At 50.0% G+C, this 16,579-nt stretch overlaps 1 protein-coding gene across 1 annotated transcript; it reads right to left on the bottom strand.

Moving 5' to 3' along the window:
• Window positions 1-2,791: 2,791 nt before the first annotated feature.
• STC2 (stanniocalcin 2) lies at window positions 2,792-12,079 on the bottom strand. Its single transcript, XM_075715247.1, has 4 exons — window positions 11,929-12,079; window positions 9,592-9,734; window positions 6,851-7,062; window positions 2,792-3,185 (listed from the first exon to the last, which is right to left on the bottom strand). Exons 1-4 carry the CDS (start codon window positions 12,077-12,079, stop codon window positions 2,792-2,794), a joined length of 900 nt encoding a protein of 299 aa, XP_075571362.1.
• Between the last annotated feature and the right edge of the window lie 4,500 nt (window positions 12,080-16,579).

The raw sequence follows: 16,579 nt of genomic DNA, 5'->3' as shown, positions 1-16,579 counted from the left end.
CTCAGGTAAAACGCACCCTATTTGTTAGCTATGAAAGAAGGTTTAACAATAAATAAATGATTTATGCTGTCAATAACATTATGGAACTGTATAAAACTATATTTACGCAGCTTTAAACATAAAAAAAACCCCATACTAGTGGCATGAATATATACAACACAGGTCATAACGTATGTTTAAATTATCATAGCCAGCAGTGTTCTTTTTTAAATGGAGACACTATAATAAATAGAAATGTTAAATATTTACAATAATAGCATATGTGGAATCAGTAGATGAACACATAAAATCTTCACACACAGAGGAAAAAAAAGTTATGCCTTATACAAAAACCCCTCCCACCCACAGCTTGCCCTACCCCACCAAATTTTCATTGACTAAACAAGGGGAATATACAATTTTCCCCACAGAACGAATGAATACAAATAAAACTGTATGCATGCTGAGGTGATATGTTGACCGAGACATTCAAGGATGTAGATATCTATGTTTGGTTCCCATTGATGAATCAGACCTCTAATGAGAGAGGGATCTTATTTTAGTTCAATGCAAGAACATTACATTGGTAGTGAGGAGTTGTTTCTGTTTTGAGTTTGTTTTCTTTTTTTTTTCTTTTTTTTTTCTTTTTTTTTTTTTTTTTTGCTATAACACTTGGATTGTCTTTTTGGTTTGAGCTTGTTCTTCATGGTGACTATATGCCACCAAGGGGGAGAGGACGCTCACAGGAAACCCATGGAGGCACGCTAGGAAACCACCTTATGGTACCGCCAGCAGCCACTTAACTTTTGGAGCAGAGGAGTTGGCCATCAGAGGCGGGCCCGAACCAACCTTGGCAAGCTCCTCCATGGGACAGCCTGGGTGCCCCATCCATGGGAGAGCTGCACTACAACCCAACGGGGCAGCTGGCACTCTCACTGCCAGGAGCTCCGCTCCTCAGGTCAACATGGTCTTCACCACTACAGTACCTGGCCTGATCCTGCCTCTTCCCAATTAAATCAAATGAAAATTTTGCCATAGAGCTTAGCTAAAATCAGGCAGGATCAAGGTCATGTCTTCAAACAAAGACCTGGTGATCACAGAGAGACACACCTTTTCAACTTAACGGTCCTCTCTTGCTTCCTACGTGGCTTCTATTAAAAGCAATGCCTCTAACTTCTGCGGGTGGATACATGCATTAAACCCTGAATATAGCTAATAGGAGCTGTGCTCACTTAGCAGTAACTAAAATCTGAGTTGGAAATTGTAGCCAAATTCCAACACCCTCTACTGTTTATACAGCTCCTTCCCACCATGCGACAAGACGTACGTTAGTTCACTGGGTACGTTCTGTCTCTACTGAACTGCCTTCCTGCCCCCACAGCTTTCCTCCCAAACTTTCTAAATGAGAAGGCTCAAATCCCTGGTGTGATTCCCACTTTCTAAGAAAACTCACTTTTTCTCTAGAGGAAGATGAAGAGCTCACCCTTCTGTCCCTGTGGATGCTGTAACCTCCATTTCCAGTACAGTATCTGGGGATAAAGGATTGCAGATCTGCAACCTGAGAATTACAATTGCATAGGGGATAGGAGAGATGTGTCCAAACACCTCATTCACACTTAAAACTACTTAGGGACACTAAGCTCTTGACACTCTTCATCTTTAGTAACTCATTCTGCAGAGATCGGTGGTCATTATCTGCATGACAACTAAAAAAAAAAAAACCAAGTCAACCCCCTCTCCGTATCTTTGGCATTTGGATAAACCACAGCTGATAGGCAGGTTAGAGTGGGGCTCCACATCCCAGCAAACCACACCATGCTACTGATAAGGAGAGACAGATTTCTGATGGGCCTCCAGCGCAGCCCTACAGAAGAACTCAGTACATGGGGTCCTTCGCTGTCTGAGCCTATGCCCATCCTTTTAAGCTTGGACTGTCTGTAAGGGTGGAGGACCGGTATCACTGAATGGGCACGTGTAAGCAGAGAATATGCGCAGGGGTTTTAGAGGTCCACAAGCATACTCTTGGGGGTCCTCCACACTGTGCAAGTCTTAACAGTCACACTGCCTTATCTGGAAGCTGACTACTCACCTTCGATATGCTGAAGTGACTGGATTAGCAAGTGTCAAGTTATGCAGTGGTTAAAAAACAAACAGGGGGCACTTAAACTAGGCAGCATCACCCAGATGGGAACAATGGCTCAGAAGTTAGTTAAGAGAAAGCGGTGGAGCTCCAGACGGCACGGTTCCTGTGCAAGAGACAGGGTAGCTATTTCATTACAGAGTGTCACACAGAGAGCCTTGAGCTCTTGCATTCTCAGCCACAGGCAGAAACCAAATCCCCCTGGAATTCAGCTATCTGCTGTACGGCTGTGCCCTAGACCTTTGGAGGTGCTAAGCCACAAGCAGCCACATGCAATCTAGCAGAGCCCTCTTGGAACCTTCTCCCCAGCCAAGGGGACCAAGAAAAAAAAAAACAAACCCCCAAAACAACCCAACAACCCCCAAACAAGATCCTAAACTTCAGATGACATCCATTTCATAAAAAAGGGGAAAAGAATTTAGTTGGAGACATTTTGCCACATTTGGTGGCTGATCAAGTGTTGAGTTTGGTGGATCGATAACCCATTGCAACTGCTCTCCCTTTGCTACTATATACACTGTTGCTGAGGTCCATATATATCTTGCAATGCCCTGTGCTTGACCTCTGAATGGGAAATGCTTTGGAATGTCCATAGACGGGAAGATGGGACTCAACGGAGGAGGTTTCCAGTGGAGGGTAAGGACGGGGGGAATGGGGAATTGGTGCCTTTTTTCACCTCCGGATGTCAGAGAATTCGGACAGTTCGTCTGCCCGGTCCATGATCCCATGTGCCCCTTTGGGACCGTGGCCCCCAGCTTTCACCCGGGCATGGGCGTTCAAGTGGCCCTTAGTACCTCTCTCTCCCTTAGATGCTCGCGAGCTCTCCCTGTGGTCGGAGTCAGAGTGGGCCAGCATGTCCCCGCGGCCAGCAGCAGCTTTGCTGGCTTCACCCAGCTTCTTCTCGGGACCCAGGATGGCGTCACCGTGTACAGCCGAGGTGCAGAAGCTCAGGATGGAGCACAGGCTTCCCCAGTTCTGTTCGCACTGGGCCTGGACACTTCGTGTTATTGCCTTTTTCACCTCCTCGCCACAGGTGAGCAGGATATTCACTAGGTCAACATATGGCCTAGAGGTAAAGGAAACGGAGAGGAGAGTCAAAAAACACGTAAGGGTTATCTATCAGAAACAAGTGTAATGGCCTCTCTGCCTTACCCTCCTTTGTGCACAGCACAGTTCAGTAGTGTTAGCCCCCTGCTACCCACTGACTCCACGGCCTGGTAGAGCAATTCTGCACCATATGTTTATTATGCAATATATTATATTCTAATCGGCCGTATCGCTGTAAGAAATGCACATGATGGCATCCTGTCAAACAAAGCTTCACTCAAGTGCTGCATCTGCCTTGATTGCTCCCCCAGCGGAGATGCTCTGGGAGAACTGTAATGTCCACCAGAGGAATATATGAGGTCTACACACTTGGCAGATGGGGCTGTCAAATGGAAGAACTGCATCTCACACCTTCTGCCTCTACCTCTTTCCATGCCCCTTCATCTTTATTAGTCAGGATACACGACAAAGGAAACCTGCTCATGTCTAGAGCCACCAACTTCATCAAACAGCTTGCTATCTCCAGGTGAACGGCTGGTACAGAGCACACACCCATCACTAGTTTGCAAGAGGGAGGCATCTTCTCACCTCTGCAAAGAGCAACAGATACTCAAATAGAGGTTCTCTGGCTTTTCTCATCATCTTTAGCCTTCTCTGAAGCACCAGGTGTTGATCACCACAAGCACGATCCTATCTGGACTCGGGATCCAACTGCACACAGCTCAGGCACATGGAAATCCACTTTGGTGGCACTGTTTCTTCCCACACCAAGTTTTTTTTTTTCTTCATTTCCTTACAGAGCTGAGTACAGCTTCCAGTATATACCTTTTCCCAGCCAAACAAGGACTCCAAATGAGCCATGGCCAGATACCGTTTCTGCTTCCCACCCATCCCTCCGTGCCCCCACAGCACAACGCAGCAGCCCAAGTGCAGGCACTTCGGCTTCCTCGGCCATGGGTCACCGAGTGCAGCAATTTTAAAATAGTTGTGGTCACAAGTTTTGTGGGTCAATATTGATGTTGTCTGTTGACACAACCGCTCAGCTGCTAGCAGGCCCAGAAGGACGTGCTTAAAAGTCTTCCACGGTAGGAACCATCCACAGTGCAAGTGGAGAACTGCCCGGGGTCAGCAGTCATGGTTTTATGGGGTGGTAGGGGTGCACCTTCTGGGCACACTGTCCACCAGCTCTGGTGGCTGTGGACAAGTCTAAATCTCTTCCCATGAACTTAGTCAGAAGAGATGAGGAAAACCAACAGATTATGATCAGTGTCTGACACTACCCTGACTTTACTTTGCCCAACTGCTTAAACTCATTTTGAATGACTAATCTTGGAGAGCCACCTATTCCCCTATCTCAAAATATTTCCCATGTTTGGATTGTTTCTGCCATTTAAAAAAAGTTACTTGGAATGCAGCAACAACTGATCTGCCAGGGCCTGTCACCACTTCCACCATAGCAAATCAGCCTGACCCCCACCCCACCACAGCTGACTCAGGAGGACACTTCGCCGCCCCAGTCACGTTCCTCAACACTCATCGGGAGAAAACAGTCAGAATAAAATAGTCAGAGAACAAGTCTGAGAGCTGCCACTTGCTTCTCTGCTCTTCATTTTTGTTTTAAATATAAAACAGAAGATGAGAGAGAACTGAGCACATCGCATACAAAGTGATCCAGCAGAAGGAGGCAAAAAAAAAAAAAAAAAAAAAGAAAAAAGAAAAATCAGTTGTTGAAATTGGGCATAACCTTTACAAAAATCTTTGTAAGAAAAAGGTTGCTGGTATGACTAAAAAGTGGCTCAGCTGCCAAATATTTCAGGTATTCAGAGTCTGCCAGAGCCCTGCGGATTAATACTGGCCCATTTCTCCTTCACTGTTTTACTTTCTGCATTTCAGCTGGCCTGACCATAGTACCTGAACTGAGCACAAGGCTGCAAGTCAGCAGACGTGATTTTATTTCCAGCTCTGCCACACTTGCCTATTGATCTTGAACAAGTTCCTTAGTTCAAAAGCTTCAGAGATGGCCTCTAAATTTAGGGGAGGGGAGGAGGCTGGCTCGCTTCTATTTGGGGAGTCCCGCATAGGAAAGCTAAGCTCCGACTCCACAAGATGCTGAAAATGAAGTGTAGGAAGCTCTAAATGAGATCATGCAAATTATAGGTGTTCAGCTGAATGATCCATCTCTTCTGAAACCAAGAACCCCCCAGTTAAGCTCCCCAGAAATAAGCAGCTGCCTTTGAGCACTCCTGCTTTAGCCCATTTGTAAAACAAGGATAACTTACTTCTCTTTGGACAGGCCTTTGACTTTCATAGTTCTTCTCATCTCCAAACGATGGGGGCGGGCAGTTAACTGCTACCAAGTACCCAATTTATAGCCTACTAACCCAGCCTGAGCACTGCCCACAGAGAGGTGTTGCTGTGCAGGATGGAGCCCTGCTTCCCCTCTCCCCAAGCAAGCGGAACGCTGCCCTTCGCCCTGGGCACAGCCAGCAGCCCTGGCAAGGCCAAGATCTGCCACCAGCCGTGCCTTTGATCCCAGCCTCAGGCATGTCCACTGAAAGGGCCTTGCTTTCAGGCCACCATGGTCAGCTTGTACAAACCACAGCAAACAATTCTGCATTTGAGAGTAAACTGGCATCAAAGTGTCTCTCTGCGACTGCAGCTTAACTATTAGGGGGGTGGTTTTCAACAGAAAGTAAGGGAATCGGGGCACAGCTCCTTCGGAGACCAATGAAAATGCGAGGCTAGAAGTTGAGAAGAAATGATTCTGTTAAAAAAGAAGGTATCTGTCATGATCACTGGGATTTGGGGTTTCTGTGCTAATATCTGCTAGGGATAAGAAGGCGTAGAGGTGTGGTAGGAAGATGCTGTAAGGTAAGCCTGCTGCCAGGTTGTGCCTCAGCCTTCTTGTTTGGGAGTGAGATGTTCACCTGCAAGAAAAACAGGCTCCGATTTTTGCATCTGTGCACAAAGAGTTGGTACAAACAGCTTGTGCCTGGTTGGTTGCTGTCATGTAGCAGCTTTGATCAATTCCAAATAGGATTTGTGCTTGCCATTCCTCAGAGGGCAGCTGTGTTCCCAGTCAGAGGGATGAACTCCTCAAAATCTGACTTGTGTCTTCATTTTGTACACCTCCATGTTTTATTAAAAAGCATCTGAGATTAATAAGGAAAAAGATGAATGGGAGATTACCTGGGGGACTGCAGCTCTTTCAGGGACAATTAACTACAAGACATTTGAAAGTATGTATTCAAAGAAGAAATTATCATCTTATTGACAACTTTGCATAGACCCTCTTCCCCATTCTCCTCCAGCTGTTGTCTTTAACAAGATACTGGGGTCAGGAACGGTGCCTTTGAGCTCAGAAAGCACAGAGACATTGTGAGATGCCTCCGGAAACAGCAGACACTGACACTGTATTTGCTAAACGACCAAAGAGACAGCCAGATCCAACTTCAACCCGCTCCATTCCCTTCCACAGTCACATTTAGCCCTTCATAAATAAACTAGTCTTCGAGGGCCCCTGCAAAGAAAGCATTACCTTGATCTGGTACATGGGAAAACAAGACGTGCTTAAGGCCAGAAGGAGGCGAAACAACTCTTGGGCAGATGCACAGCCCATTGGCACCATCGTGCTCCTGGAAGGAGCTCCCACGCCTCTGACTGCACTAGCGCGGAGGCACTTACTCATGCTGCAGCAGGTCTTTGAAGTGAATCATCTCCACAATGACCTGGACGTTCTCCTTGGCAGCGGAGCAGAGGTCATGCTTCAGGTAGCACTCCCGCTGTAACTGGAACACCATCTCTTTAATGGCAGGGCACTTACGGCTGATGCAGCTGAATTTATGCCTCAAGGCATGAGCCTTACACTTCAGAGCGTCTTTAATGAAGGATTTTCCCTGAGAAGAAAAGAAATGGAGTAGGTCTGTATTTTTGTCCATTAAGCACAGCAGCTGATTTATGCCCAGCTAGCTGCTCCTCTGTAGGACAATGTCAAGGGTTATTAGATTGCTAAGGGTACCACTTAATAGCTTTTCCCCCCTCTTCTCTTTGTTTCTCTGCCCTTAAAGATCATGCCAAATTACCTGGCCTTGCTATTCCAGTGGAGCTGAACACAGAGGGCTCCCTCACTGGTATTTTGAGGTTTCCTTTACCCCAACAGCTGAATGCCCAAGAAGGAAAAGCGCAAAAGTAAGCATCTTGAAATAATTCAGTGCTTGAGTTACTGGCTTTGTTCGCTTCTGGGGTGTCAGCACAGCAGGTTCACACAAAGGAGAGGGCATCCTGCCATAACTGAGGTCCCCAGGACCACGTGCAGATACCCATTCAGTAACTGAAATTTTTTTTTTTTAATTATAAAATCAGTTTGCAAACTCATATACATGTATGCACCGTCAATATGCACCTGCCCCATTCCCCATCTGCCAGTATTTTCTCTAGTACCACTCCTCAGAGAGGGACTCAAATCAGCACTAATAATAATCCTATAGCGTCTTGATGTCTGCAAGAAATTCTAAGTGAGATTAAAAAAAAAAATCAAATCAAGAAACTAAAAAGTAAGTTGCAGGAAAGCTGCTTTAGCAGCATCTCTTTACCCACTGTTTATGATTCCTTCATTCAGTTGCTTAGTGGGCATCAAAACCATCCCTTCCTTTTCTCTCTTTGCTGTCTGATACTATAGCTGCCATACATGGTGCACGTCACAGTCTGACAGCCCTGCTCAGACTCCCTTTACTTTGCTGAGCAATAGCTGTACGGAAGCCTCCTGCACTGCCTCCATCTCTTTATTAGCTTCAGATTATTTTACACAAGTGCTTCATGAAGACCAAATTCTTGTTAACCTTTATCCAAAGAGTACACTGGCACAGCTCCACTGACATTAACTAAGATTCACCCAGACCTGCAAGCAGATTTTGTCCCCAAATTGTTTCAAGCCAGAAATGTTTCTTGCTGATCAAGGAACTGCTTCAGTCATCATCCCCTTCTATTCCCTGTACCAAAGGCACTTACTTGCCCTTCCTTTCAGTAACAAACATGCATAGCACATTAGGCAAATAAGGATAAAAAGTAAAATTCTTATGCAAACCAAACCTGACATCAATTCTCAGGTTTCAGAGACAAGGAAGGAGAGCAGAGAACAGAAAGTGGCCAGTGTTAGTCTTGTCATTTAATGCAGCCTGAAATAACTGTAGATAATATGGAGATGAGCCATGAAAAGGCACATCATAGCAGAGGCTAAAGTCACCTCTATGTTCAATAAAGCTTCGGGGGTTTAACGCTTCTGCACTGCGGTGGAGACAGCCTGGATGTGAAATGGGCTGTATTTGATTAGCAGTATCTGGGGATCCTGGGGAATAGGCATCAATGGCTACACTCAGCCTTCGTAGGGACGCTTCCCTCCCTTCCCAACAGGGCTTACTACTTTGGTCAACTTTGCTCACTGACAGAATATTGTGCAAAAATAAATGGGAGTCTTCTGGAAGCCACTTGGAAATTGAGTTGCAGGTTTTCAGATACCCACAGAAGAAACAATTCCCATTTTAATGGCTAGCCAGACCCTTTGTACATCCTCGAGAATTTGAGCCTAAAACCCCAGCACTTCAAAAGTGTTTCCTACTGGGTGGTCCCACCATCCCTCATGGAACAGGCTGAATCCTGAAGACAGCTCTACTTTATACCATGCTTTTAACCGTGCCATGAGGCTGGTGCTTTTAGTCAAGTTATACTGTAAACTGCATGGTCAAGCCAAATGCCGCTGGCCCGTCGTAATGTTCTCTTCCCTCCACACTGAAATGGGAGAGTAGGTTTACAAGACATAATAACAGGATGTCTCAATGATGCATAAATGGTCTGGGGAGAAAATGAAGGAGACTAACTTAATACCGCATACCATGTAAGTAATGTATTTTAACGTCAGTGCTTGATCCAAAGACTTATTTGAATACAGCAGCTTTAGGAGGTTGCCTGTACTGGTTGTGTGCAAGTCTGGAGAACCAACTTTAATAACTGCACATTGGGATATATTTCCATACGTCTAAATGAACTGGGTGCCCAAGTTGCATTTCAGAATCAGCTTTGAACAAACATGGTGTAGAAGCTTAAGCTGCTTAGTGTTTCTGAAAACCATGTTCAGCTACATTAGTGTTCCGATTTAGTTATCCTGGGTACAGGAGGAAGAAGTGATCACAGGGAGCTGCAGCTAGAGACAGCCTGTCTCCTGGGACAGGCTGCACACCGCTGCTCTGTTACTGTTCTTGGGTCTTGATTCTGGGCCCTGAACAGAAAAATTTTTATTGAAGCTGGTCATGTGCAAAAGTAGATTTGCTCCGAAATGGTAACTTTTTCCCCAAAGATGTGTTAAAGAACTAAAATGCATGCCACGTGTATATCGGAAGCAAGCAGATACGTAGGACACTTCACTGTGTTACCTGGGCATCAAATTTTCCAGCGTTGTGCAGGAATGTCATGCAGATCTCGTGTAAGCCTCGGATCTCGCAAGAATTGTTTTCAAAGCATTCAAACACTCCACATCCCACATCGCCAGCATTAACCAGGCAGTGCTGGATTTCAGCTAAAATGAGCATTGATTACAGTTAATTTGAAGAACTGTTCATAGAAGCTGGTGGTGGGTAGGGAGGGGAGGGAAAGAGTTATTTTGCTAACATCATCAGTTCAAAAGAACACACACATGTGACAACAGTTATTGTACCCACAGCATGCCCACTTTTTGCAGAAATTAGGCCAAAACTTGGGTGTATTATGTTATGAAAGTGATAGCCAAGAAGTAAATGCCAAATCCACTACGCTTACGTCAAGCTATTTCACTTGAGAACTGCCTAATGCTTTTGCATTCCTCAGGAGCAAAGGACGGGCATGATTTTTGCTGTCTGACTCTGTACAAAAAGTTCCCCATCAAATTCAAGTACCAAAACGAGAAGCCCAGGACCCAGCCAAAGTTTAAGTTTCTCATTTCTGGTATTTTGAGCTGTTTTTTTTATGATTTAGCACAATGTTTTTTTAAAGACCACTGGGTTTCCCCTGTCATGATGTCTACGAAGTTAATGGCAAAACTCCCACAAATAAAGTTCTTTGCACCGAGTGTTGCATAAAGCTGCAACTATGTCCTCATCTATGCAGAAATCAATTGAAAAAAAATATTTATATATCTAGTACATAAAATAGATCTACTGGAGCTAGCTGTTACATATGTGTTTATTCTGCCCTTTCAGATGTTATGTAATACCATAAAAAAAAATGCTGTCTAATACTCACTTGCCCCCCCCCCCCCCCAATCTAATTCTTAACAAGACAGCTTCTGGTCCTTTAAAAAAAAATTGATGTAGTAGTACTGCCAGGGGGAAGGTGGTTGCTGAAAAAGCCTGGGGATGAAGTTAAACAGGGGCAGCTTTTAGACCAGAACTGAGGATGCTAAGAATTCCTGTACTCTGTGCCCTAGTGGTACCTTTAATTAAAGCTCGCCCTTGGGAGCCAGCCTAATCCCCCTCCGAACCGCAGCACGTTTCAGACATCCCCAGCCTCCCCCTTTGCCATGCGGTCCATTTGCAAGTCTTTACAGCAACTTTCGGTCTAATTTCAACCCGCTGCGAGGCAGAGAGAGGAGCCGCGGATGTAAATGCAGAGTCTGCCGGGGTTCACATGAACCCCCCCCCCCCAGCTCAAAACCAAATCACTGCCGCTGCCTTTTTTTTTTTTAACCCTTCTACCTGCCCCGAAGTGCATCTGGGGGTGGGACACGGGAGCCCCAGGGTCGGCTCCTGGGATTGCCTCAGCCACACGCGAAAAGCTGCAAACACACACGCACCGGGGGGGGGGTGGGGGGGGGGGGGAATGGAGCTCTTTGTGGAGCGCTGCAGAGCGCGGAGCTGGGCTTTTTTGGGGCCGGGAGCTCAGCTGTAGTGCTTGTGTTGGCATCCGGATGCAAACCCTTTGCCGGATCACATGTCCTGGCTCCAGCGTGCTGAGAACTGCACAGTGCCGTGATTCACATGTGGCAGTCCCTAATGGGCATTCGTGCATTCCTGCTCGTGTGTGTTTAAACACGCCTCGCAGCACTGAGAGTGTTAAAAAAAAAAAAAAAGGGGGGGGGGGGAAGGAGGAAGGGGGGGGAAGGGAAGCGTCTGGATCCCGCGCTCTCTTTGCACGGCTGGGAAGCGATCCAGCAAAGTGCACGCCTCAGCTCTCTCTTTCTAGGCAGATAATACCCGGGGGAGGGAGCGCAGGGGGCGGGAGAGGAGGAGAGAAACCCCCGGTCCGTTGCATCATTGCACGACTCCCTATGGAGGAGGCAAAGCACCAGTCATTTCCAGCCGCTTCCCCTTCCCTCCCGTCCCCGTGTGTCCCCCCCCCCGCCCCCCGACAGGGTTTCAAACGCTGCGCCGAGAAACTTTCTCCTCCCCAGCTGCAGCCCGGCATTCCCGCGGCGGGCGGCATCCCCGGGCCGGGCCCCGCCGCCCCCGGCCCCGCTCCGCTCCGCTCCGCACCGACTCCGCGCCCGGCGCGGCTGCAGCGGCGCCTCGCCCGGAGCGCTGCCGCGGGTGTTGCGAGGGCAACACGTGCTCGGCGGAGCCGGGCTTTAAAGGTAATTAGGAGCGAGCTCTTATTTCCTCTGATGATTTATGCCTGGCAGTCGGACACCGAAATAAAGCGCCTGTCAGAACTCAACGCGGCGGCTGCCCCGGCGCTGCAGAAGCGGCGAGGGACGCGCACCCCCCGCCCCACCTCTGCACCCCCCCGCCCCGCCGTACCTGTGTTCTGCAGGGACAGGCGCCCCTTCTGCTGCGGGGTCCTGTCCTGCGGCCCCTCCGGCGGGTGGGTGGCCTCAGTGCCCGCCGCCGCCCGGGCGCTGGCGAGCAGCAGGGCCAGGGCCAGCAGCTTGCCGCGGAGCTCCGCGCACATGGTCGCGCCTCGCCGCCGCCGCCGCCGCGTCCTCCCCCGCGGGGTGCCGCACCCGGGCCCAGCGCGCTCCTCGCCGCGGCCCCGCGACCCGCATGTGCCCGGCGCGGCGGCGAGCGCGGAGTGGCGGCGGCGGCGCCGGAGGGTGCCTCAAATATCCCCGCCGAGCCCCGGTGTCACTCGCATGAGGGAGCCGAGCAGGTGTCGCTCCGCGCCGCGGCCAATGGCAGCCGCCGCCCCGCTCCGCCCGCCCGCCGGGGGCCGGCCCTGCCCCGCCGGCAGGTTGCAGCCTCCCGCCTCCCCCGGCCCCCCCGCGCCGCGCCGCGGGGGATGGGCGTGCGGGGGGCAGCGGGCGGGGACCGCACCCCCGGCGGCGGCGAGGGGGGGTGCGAAGGTGCCCCTCCCCGGCGGTACGGGCGGAGGGGGTGGAAAAAAAGAAAAAAAAAAAAAAAAAGGTGAAAAAGCGGGATTTTGACAAGCGCGCTGCTTTGGAGGGAGGCAGCACCCGGCGGCCGGTCCCCCCGCAGCCGCGGGGCCGGGAAGGCAACTTCGGGCCGCTCCAGAGGCCGCCGCTGCCCTTGCGCGGGGAGCAGCGGGGGTGCCCGTGCCCGGAGCCGGCTGCCCGCGCCGGCCGTCCTGCGGCACTGCCGCCTCATTGCAAGACTTGATGAAAAAGGGAAAAAAAAAAAAAAAAAAAAAAAATCCCTCTCCGAAGCAGCTATTGCACTGACTTTCTTGGAAGTCCTCCAATCCCTCCCCCCTCCTCCCCCCCCCGGGATCTTGTAGCCTGCGAGTTCCGAGGGGATTTGGGCCAAATCCATCACCTGGGGGGGGGGGGGCTGGGGGACGCGGTACCTGAGCGCGGAGCCGGCCGGATGAGCGGGGCCGGGCGCTGCGTTCCTTGACGCCCCCGCCCGCCCCGCCGCGGCCACCGCGGGGAGAGCATCACCCTTGCGAGCCCCCCCGGAGCAAGCCCACGGCTCTGGCTGCTCCCTTTTGTCCGGTAGCTGGGGGGGGCGGGGGGGGGGGGGCACGTAGGAAAATCTCTAGCAGGTGATGAGAAGTGCCGCGCTCGCTGGGGAGGGGGCGTGCGTGTCTCCCCTCGCCTGCCGTAATGCACATCAGATGTTTCATCAGACCCCGCGGGCCCCCTGCGGCCCCGGCCCGCCCCAGCAGCCCCCGAGCCCCCGGCGCTGCCGGGGCGCGCTGTGCCGTGCCGTGCTGTGCCGGGGGCGGGGGTCCCGCCGGGGGGGGGGGGGCGCAGCCAGGAATGTCTCCAGCTGCTGCTGCCGCCCGCTTCCTCACAGCTGTCAAAATGCGCTTGAGGAAATCCACTCACACCTCCCCGAGCAAGGGTCTCCGCGGCGGGACGTGACACCCCGGCGCAGGACCATGGCTCCGCGGCGGTGCAGCGGCGGGGGCCCGGTGACAGCCCCCTCGCAGCCCCCCAGCCAGCCCCCCAGCCAGCCCCCTCGCAGCCCCCTCGCAGCCCCCTTGCAGCCCCCCAGCCAGCCCCCCTGCCAGCCCCCTCGCAGCCCCCTCGCAGCCCCCCAGCCAGCCCCCTCGCAGCCCCCTCGCAGCCCCCCAGCCAGCCCCCCAGCCAGCCCCCTCGCAGCCCCCCAGCCAGCCCCCTCGCAGCCCCCTCGCAGCCCCCCAGCCAGCCCCACCACCCCTCGTGCCCCGGCCTTCCCTGGTTTTGTCCCAGGCCGGCAGGTTTGTTTGCTGGGTCTGAGCCGTGCAAAGTTTATCGTTCTTTAGGGCTTGACTTTCAAACATCTTTTTAAGATTGAAATTCTTCACGGCGGTGCCAAGCTCATGTGGAAATTCCCTTTTATCAGTACGCTGCTGCCTTGTAATCGGCGACTTGCGGCTTTCCTCTAAGGAACTCGCTATGCCAGTGCAGATGTCTGCAAAGCCCCTGCGCCCCTGGGATGGGCTCTGCCCTTTTTGACAACAGGGCTATTAAAGGAATAGCTTTTTCTTCTTCATTTTTACCTCACCCTGAGTGCCTGGCGGCCCTTCTTTTGTCCTTGTTCTCTTACTATTTATACTGCTGAAGAGGTTTGCTATTTAATTGCCTTTGCTACATCTAACCAGCTCGACTTTAACAATTCTCATCTCCGGTGTTCAAAGACCAGGGACTGAATGAACTCAGAAGCAGCACAGAGGGAGTACGGGCAGCAGAATTTAAGGGACAGCGAGTTTGCTCTGTCGGAGGAGGTAACAACCGATGCACTGTTCCTAACCAGCGAGTTTGTATTATACATATATATTTTAATTTTTTTCTTGTGCCTCACAAGTTGTGCTTTCTCCTAATGCCTTTTCCCTGTTGCTTCAGGGCTGATGCCCTCCTGCAGCCATTCCTCATCAACCTTTCTGGCTGTTTTTAAAGTTACAATTTTTGGATGGGTTTTGCCCTTTTGACTTAAAGGAATTCTGTGCATCCTCCATGCGCCGGACCCTGGGTTCCTCCCTCTGGCTGACTTCTCTAGTCAGGTCTCATGGTTTCTCGGAGTGTATCCTTCGAACCGCGCAGCCCTGGCTGCCCTAGAGCGGCTCATCCTCCCCTTCAGCCCATATTGCATTAATTGCTCCATCCAAGGTTATTTTCACATCTCTTCCTTAGCAAAACTGTGACTAAAATAGCACCCCCTCGTGTCACTATTTGGTGAAGAAATCTGCCGGCTGTCAGCAAGTTGAGCATTTCCCATCTCTTCCTGCTTAGCAGACATTGCTGGGCGGTGGGTGGCACTCAGAGCTGTAGGATTTTTCCTTGCTTTTCTCTCTCGAGGCCACTCGTCAGGGTGCTCCTGGGATTAGAGGATCTGGTCCCACTCAGCCGCTCCTTAGCAAGGCAAGAAGCTGCGCCTGCATTTTAAAGGTGAGCGCTGTCAGGAGAAATGCACATGATACACAAGTCACGCTCTAGCAAATTGGGCATCTTTTGGAGCGCCGTGTAACTCGCTCCCTGGCAGCACGATCGACTGCCAGTTTGGGTGTCAGATAATTTTATAGAATAGTTACCAATTCCAGTGATTTAGAGGCTGGTTTCCAGGAGACTGGGGATGCCTGAATCCCAAGGCACTGAGGCACTGAGCCTGCTGCCTCCAGCAGCAGGGAGCTTGCATGGACGCAGGCGCCTGATTGCAGGATGGCGTCCGGTTGCGAGGTGTTTTTGAGGAGTAACACCTCGGAGAGGATCCTCGTCTTCTAGCAGCTTTGAACGACTGTTGGCTTTTAGGAATACACTTTTGAGTTCCCTTTAGCTAACATACATAGGTTTTACTTTTTAAGAGTGCTTCATAATTTGATTAAAACTTTATATAATCAAGCAGTAGCACAAGAGTTTTGCAACTACCTTTAAATAGGAAGCATTTAATCGTTTGGGGTTTGTAGGGAGAAGAGCTACTTTCATGATTATTAACAAGGCTGTCTCCCGGCAAGGCCGTTTCAGGCAGGTGAAGGCTGAGGAATGCTGCGCAAGAGGCTCCGGTGCACAGGGGGAGAGCGAGCACACCCAGTTATGAAGGACGATGAGGCCGATGACTTCAAAAGGGCAGAGGATGCTGTGGAGAAGGTGTGCTGAGGTCTGGATTCTGGGTTTTTTATCTGTGACTAAACACATTTCACAGTAGAGTTAGAGTAAGCTGCGCTGTGCAGCCCCAGCAGCGCAATGGGATTTCATCAGACTTGAGAAAATAAGCAAGACAGGGGAATTTATTGTTGCCTCTTCTCCTGGGTAATTTCCCCACCTCGGGGCTTAGTGCAAGGTGCTGACTTGCAAATGACACATCACTACGATGCCAGCCCAGAGCTGCAAAGCATTGCTGGGAAAGTGGTCGGGGAGTGTGGAGGGAAGCTGCCTCTTGGACTTGGTTCCTCCCGGTGTGGGACCTGCTCTGGGAATGTGTTGACTTAATTCCCACAAGTTGGTTCTCGGATGGTGCGAATAAAGCTGCTGACAGTGACTGAAATGGGATTTGACACTGGAGAACCTGTTAGGCTGAGTAAATGTAGGTCTGTTGGGAAGCTTGAAAGGGTTGTATTTTAAGCCACTTTCCCCCCATCTATTATCAATTTAGTATTTTTGAATCTCTGGTAACTACAGTTTTTATGATGAACGAGCAGAAGTTGACAATAAAGCCACAGAGAACGAAATGCAAGAAAAGTCAGACCTAGTTATATTAAAAATGATACAGCCCTTTTTTTTCCCAATTGCTTATGTAAAAATCAAGTATTTGAGAAATGTTCTCAATGAGTTATACACCAGGTTTAAAGATGGTCTGGCTTCTCTGATAAAATATGAACTATTTGAAAGATTTATAAGGGTCAGAAATCCTGCCGAACGTTTTAGTATTTAGAGCAGCAGGAAACCACTCTGTGATATTTTTAAAACAGGTATTTACTCAAGTAATTGGTTACTTTTTATGTGGAATAAGAAAACCTGGTGCAGCTATATTGGACTTGACATAAAAGAGAGGTATGTAATTTGTGAGCAAAACA

The sequence above is a fragment of the Pelecanus crispus genome, chromosome 8 (assembly GCF_030463565.1).
Source record: "Pelecanus crispus isolate bPelCri1 chromosome 8, bPelCri1.pri, whole genome shotgun sequence".
In the NCBI taxonomy this organism is placed as follows: domain Eukaryota; kingdom Metazoa; phylum Chordata; class Aves; order Pelecaniformes; family Pelecanidae; genus Pelecanus; species Pelecanus crispus.
Note: the sequence above shows the minus strand (reverse complement) of the source record. Positions and strands in the feature narration are given on the sequence as shown.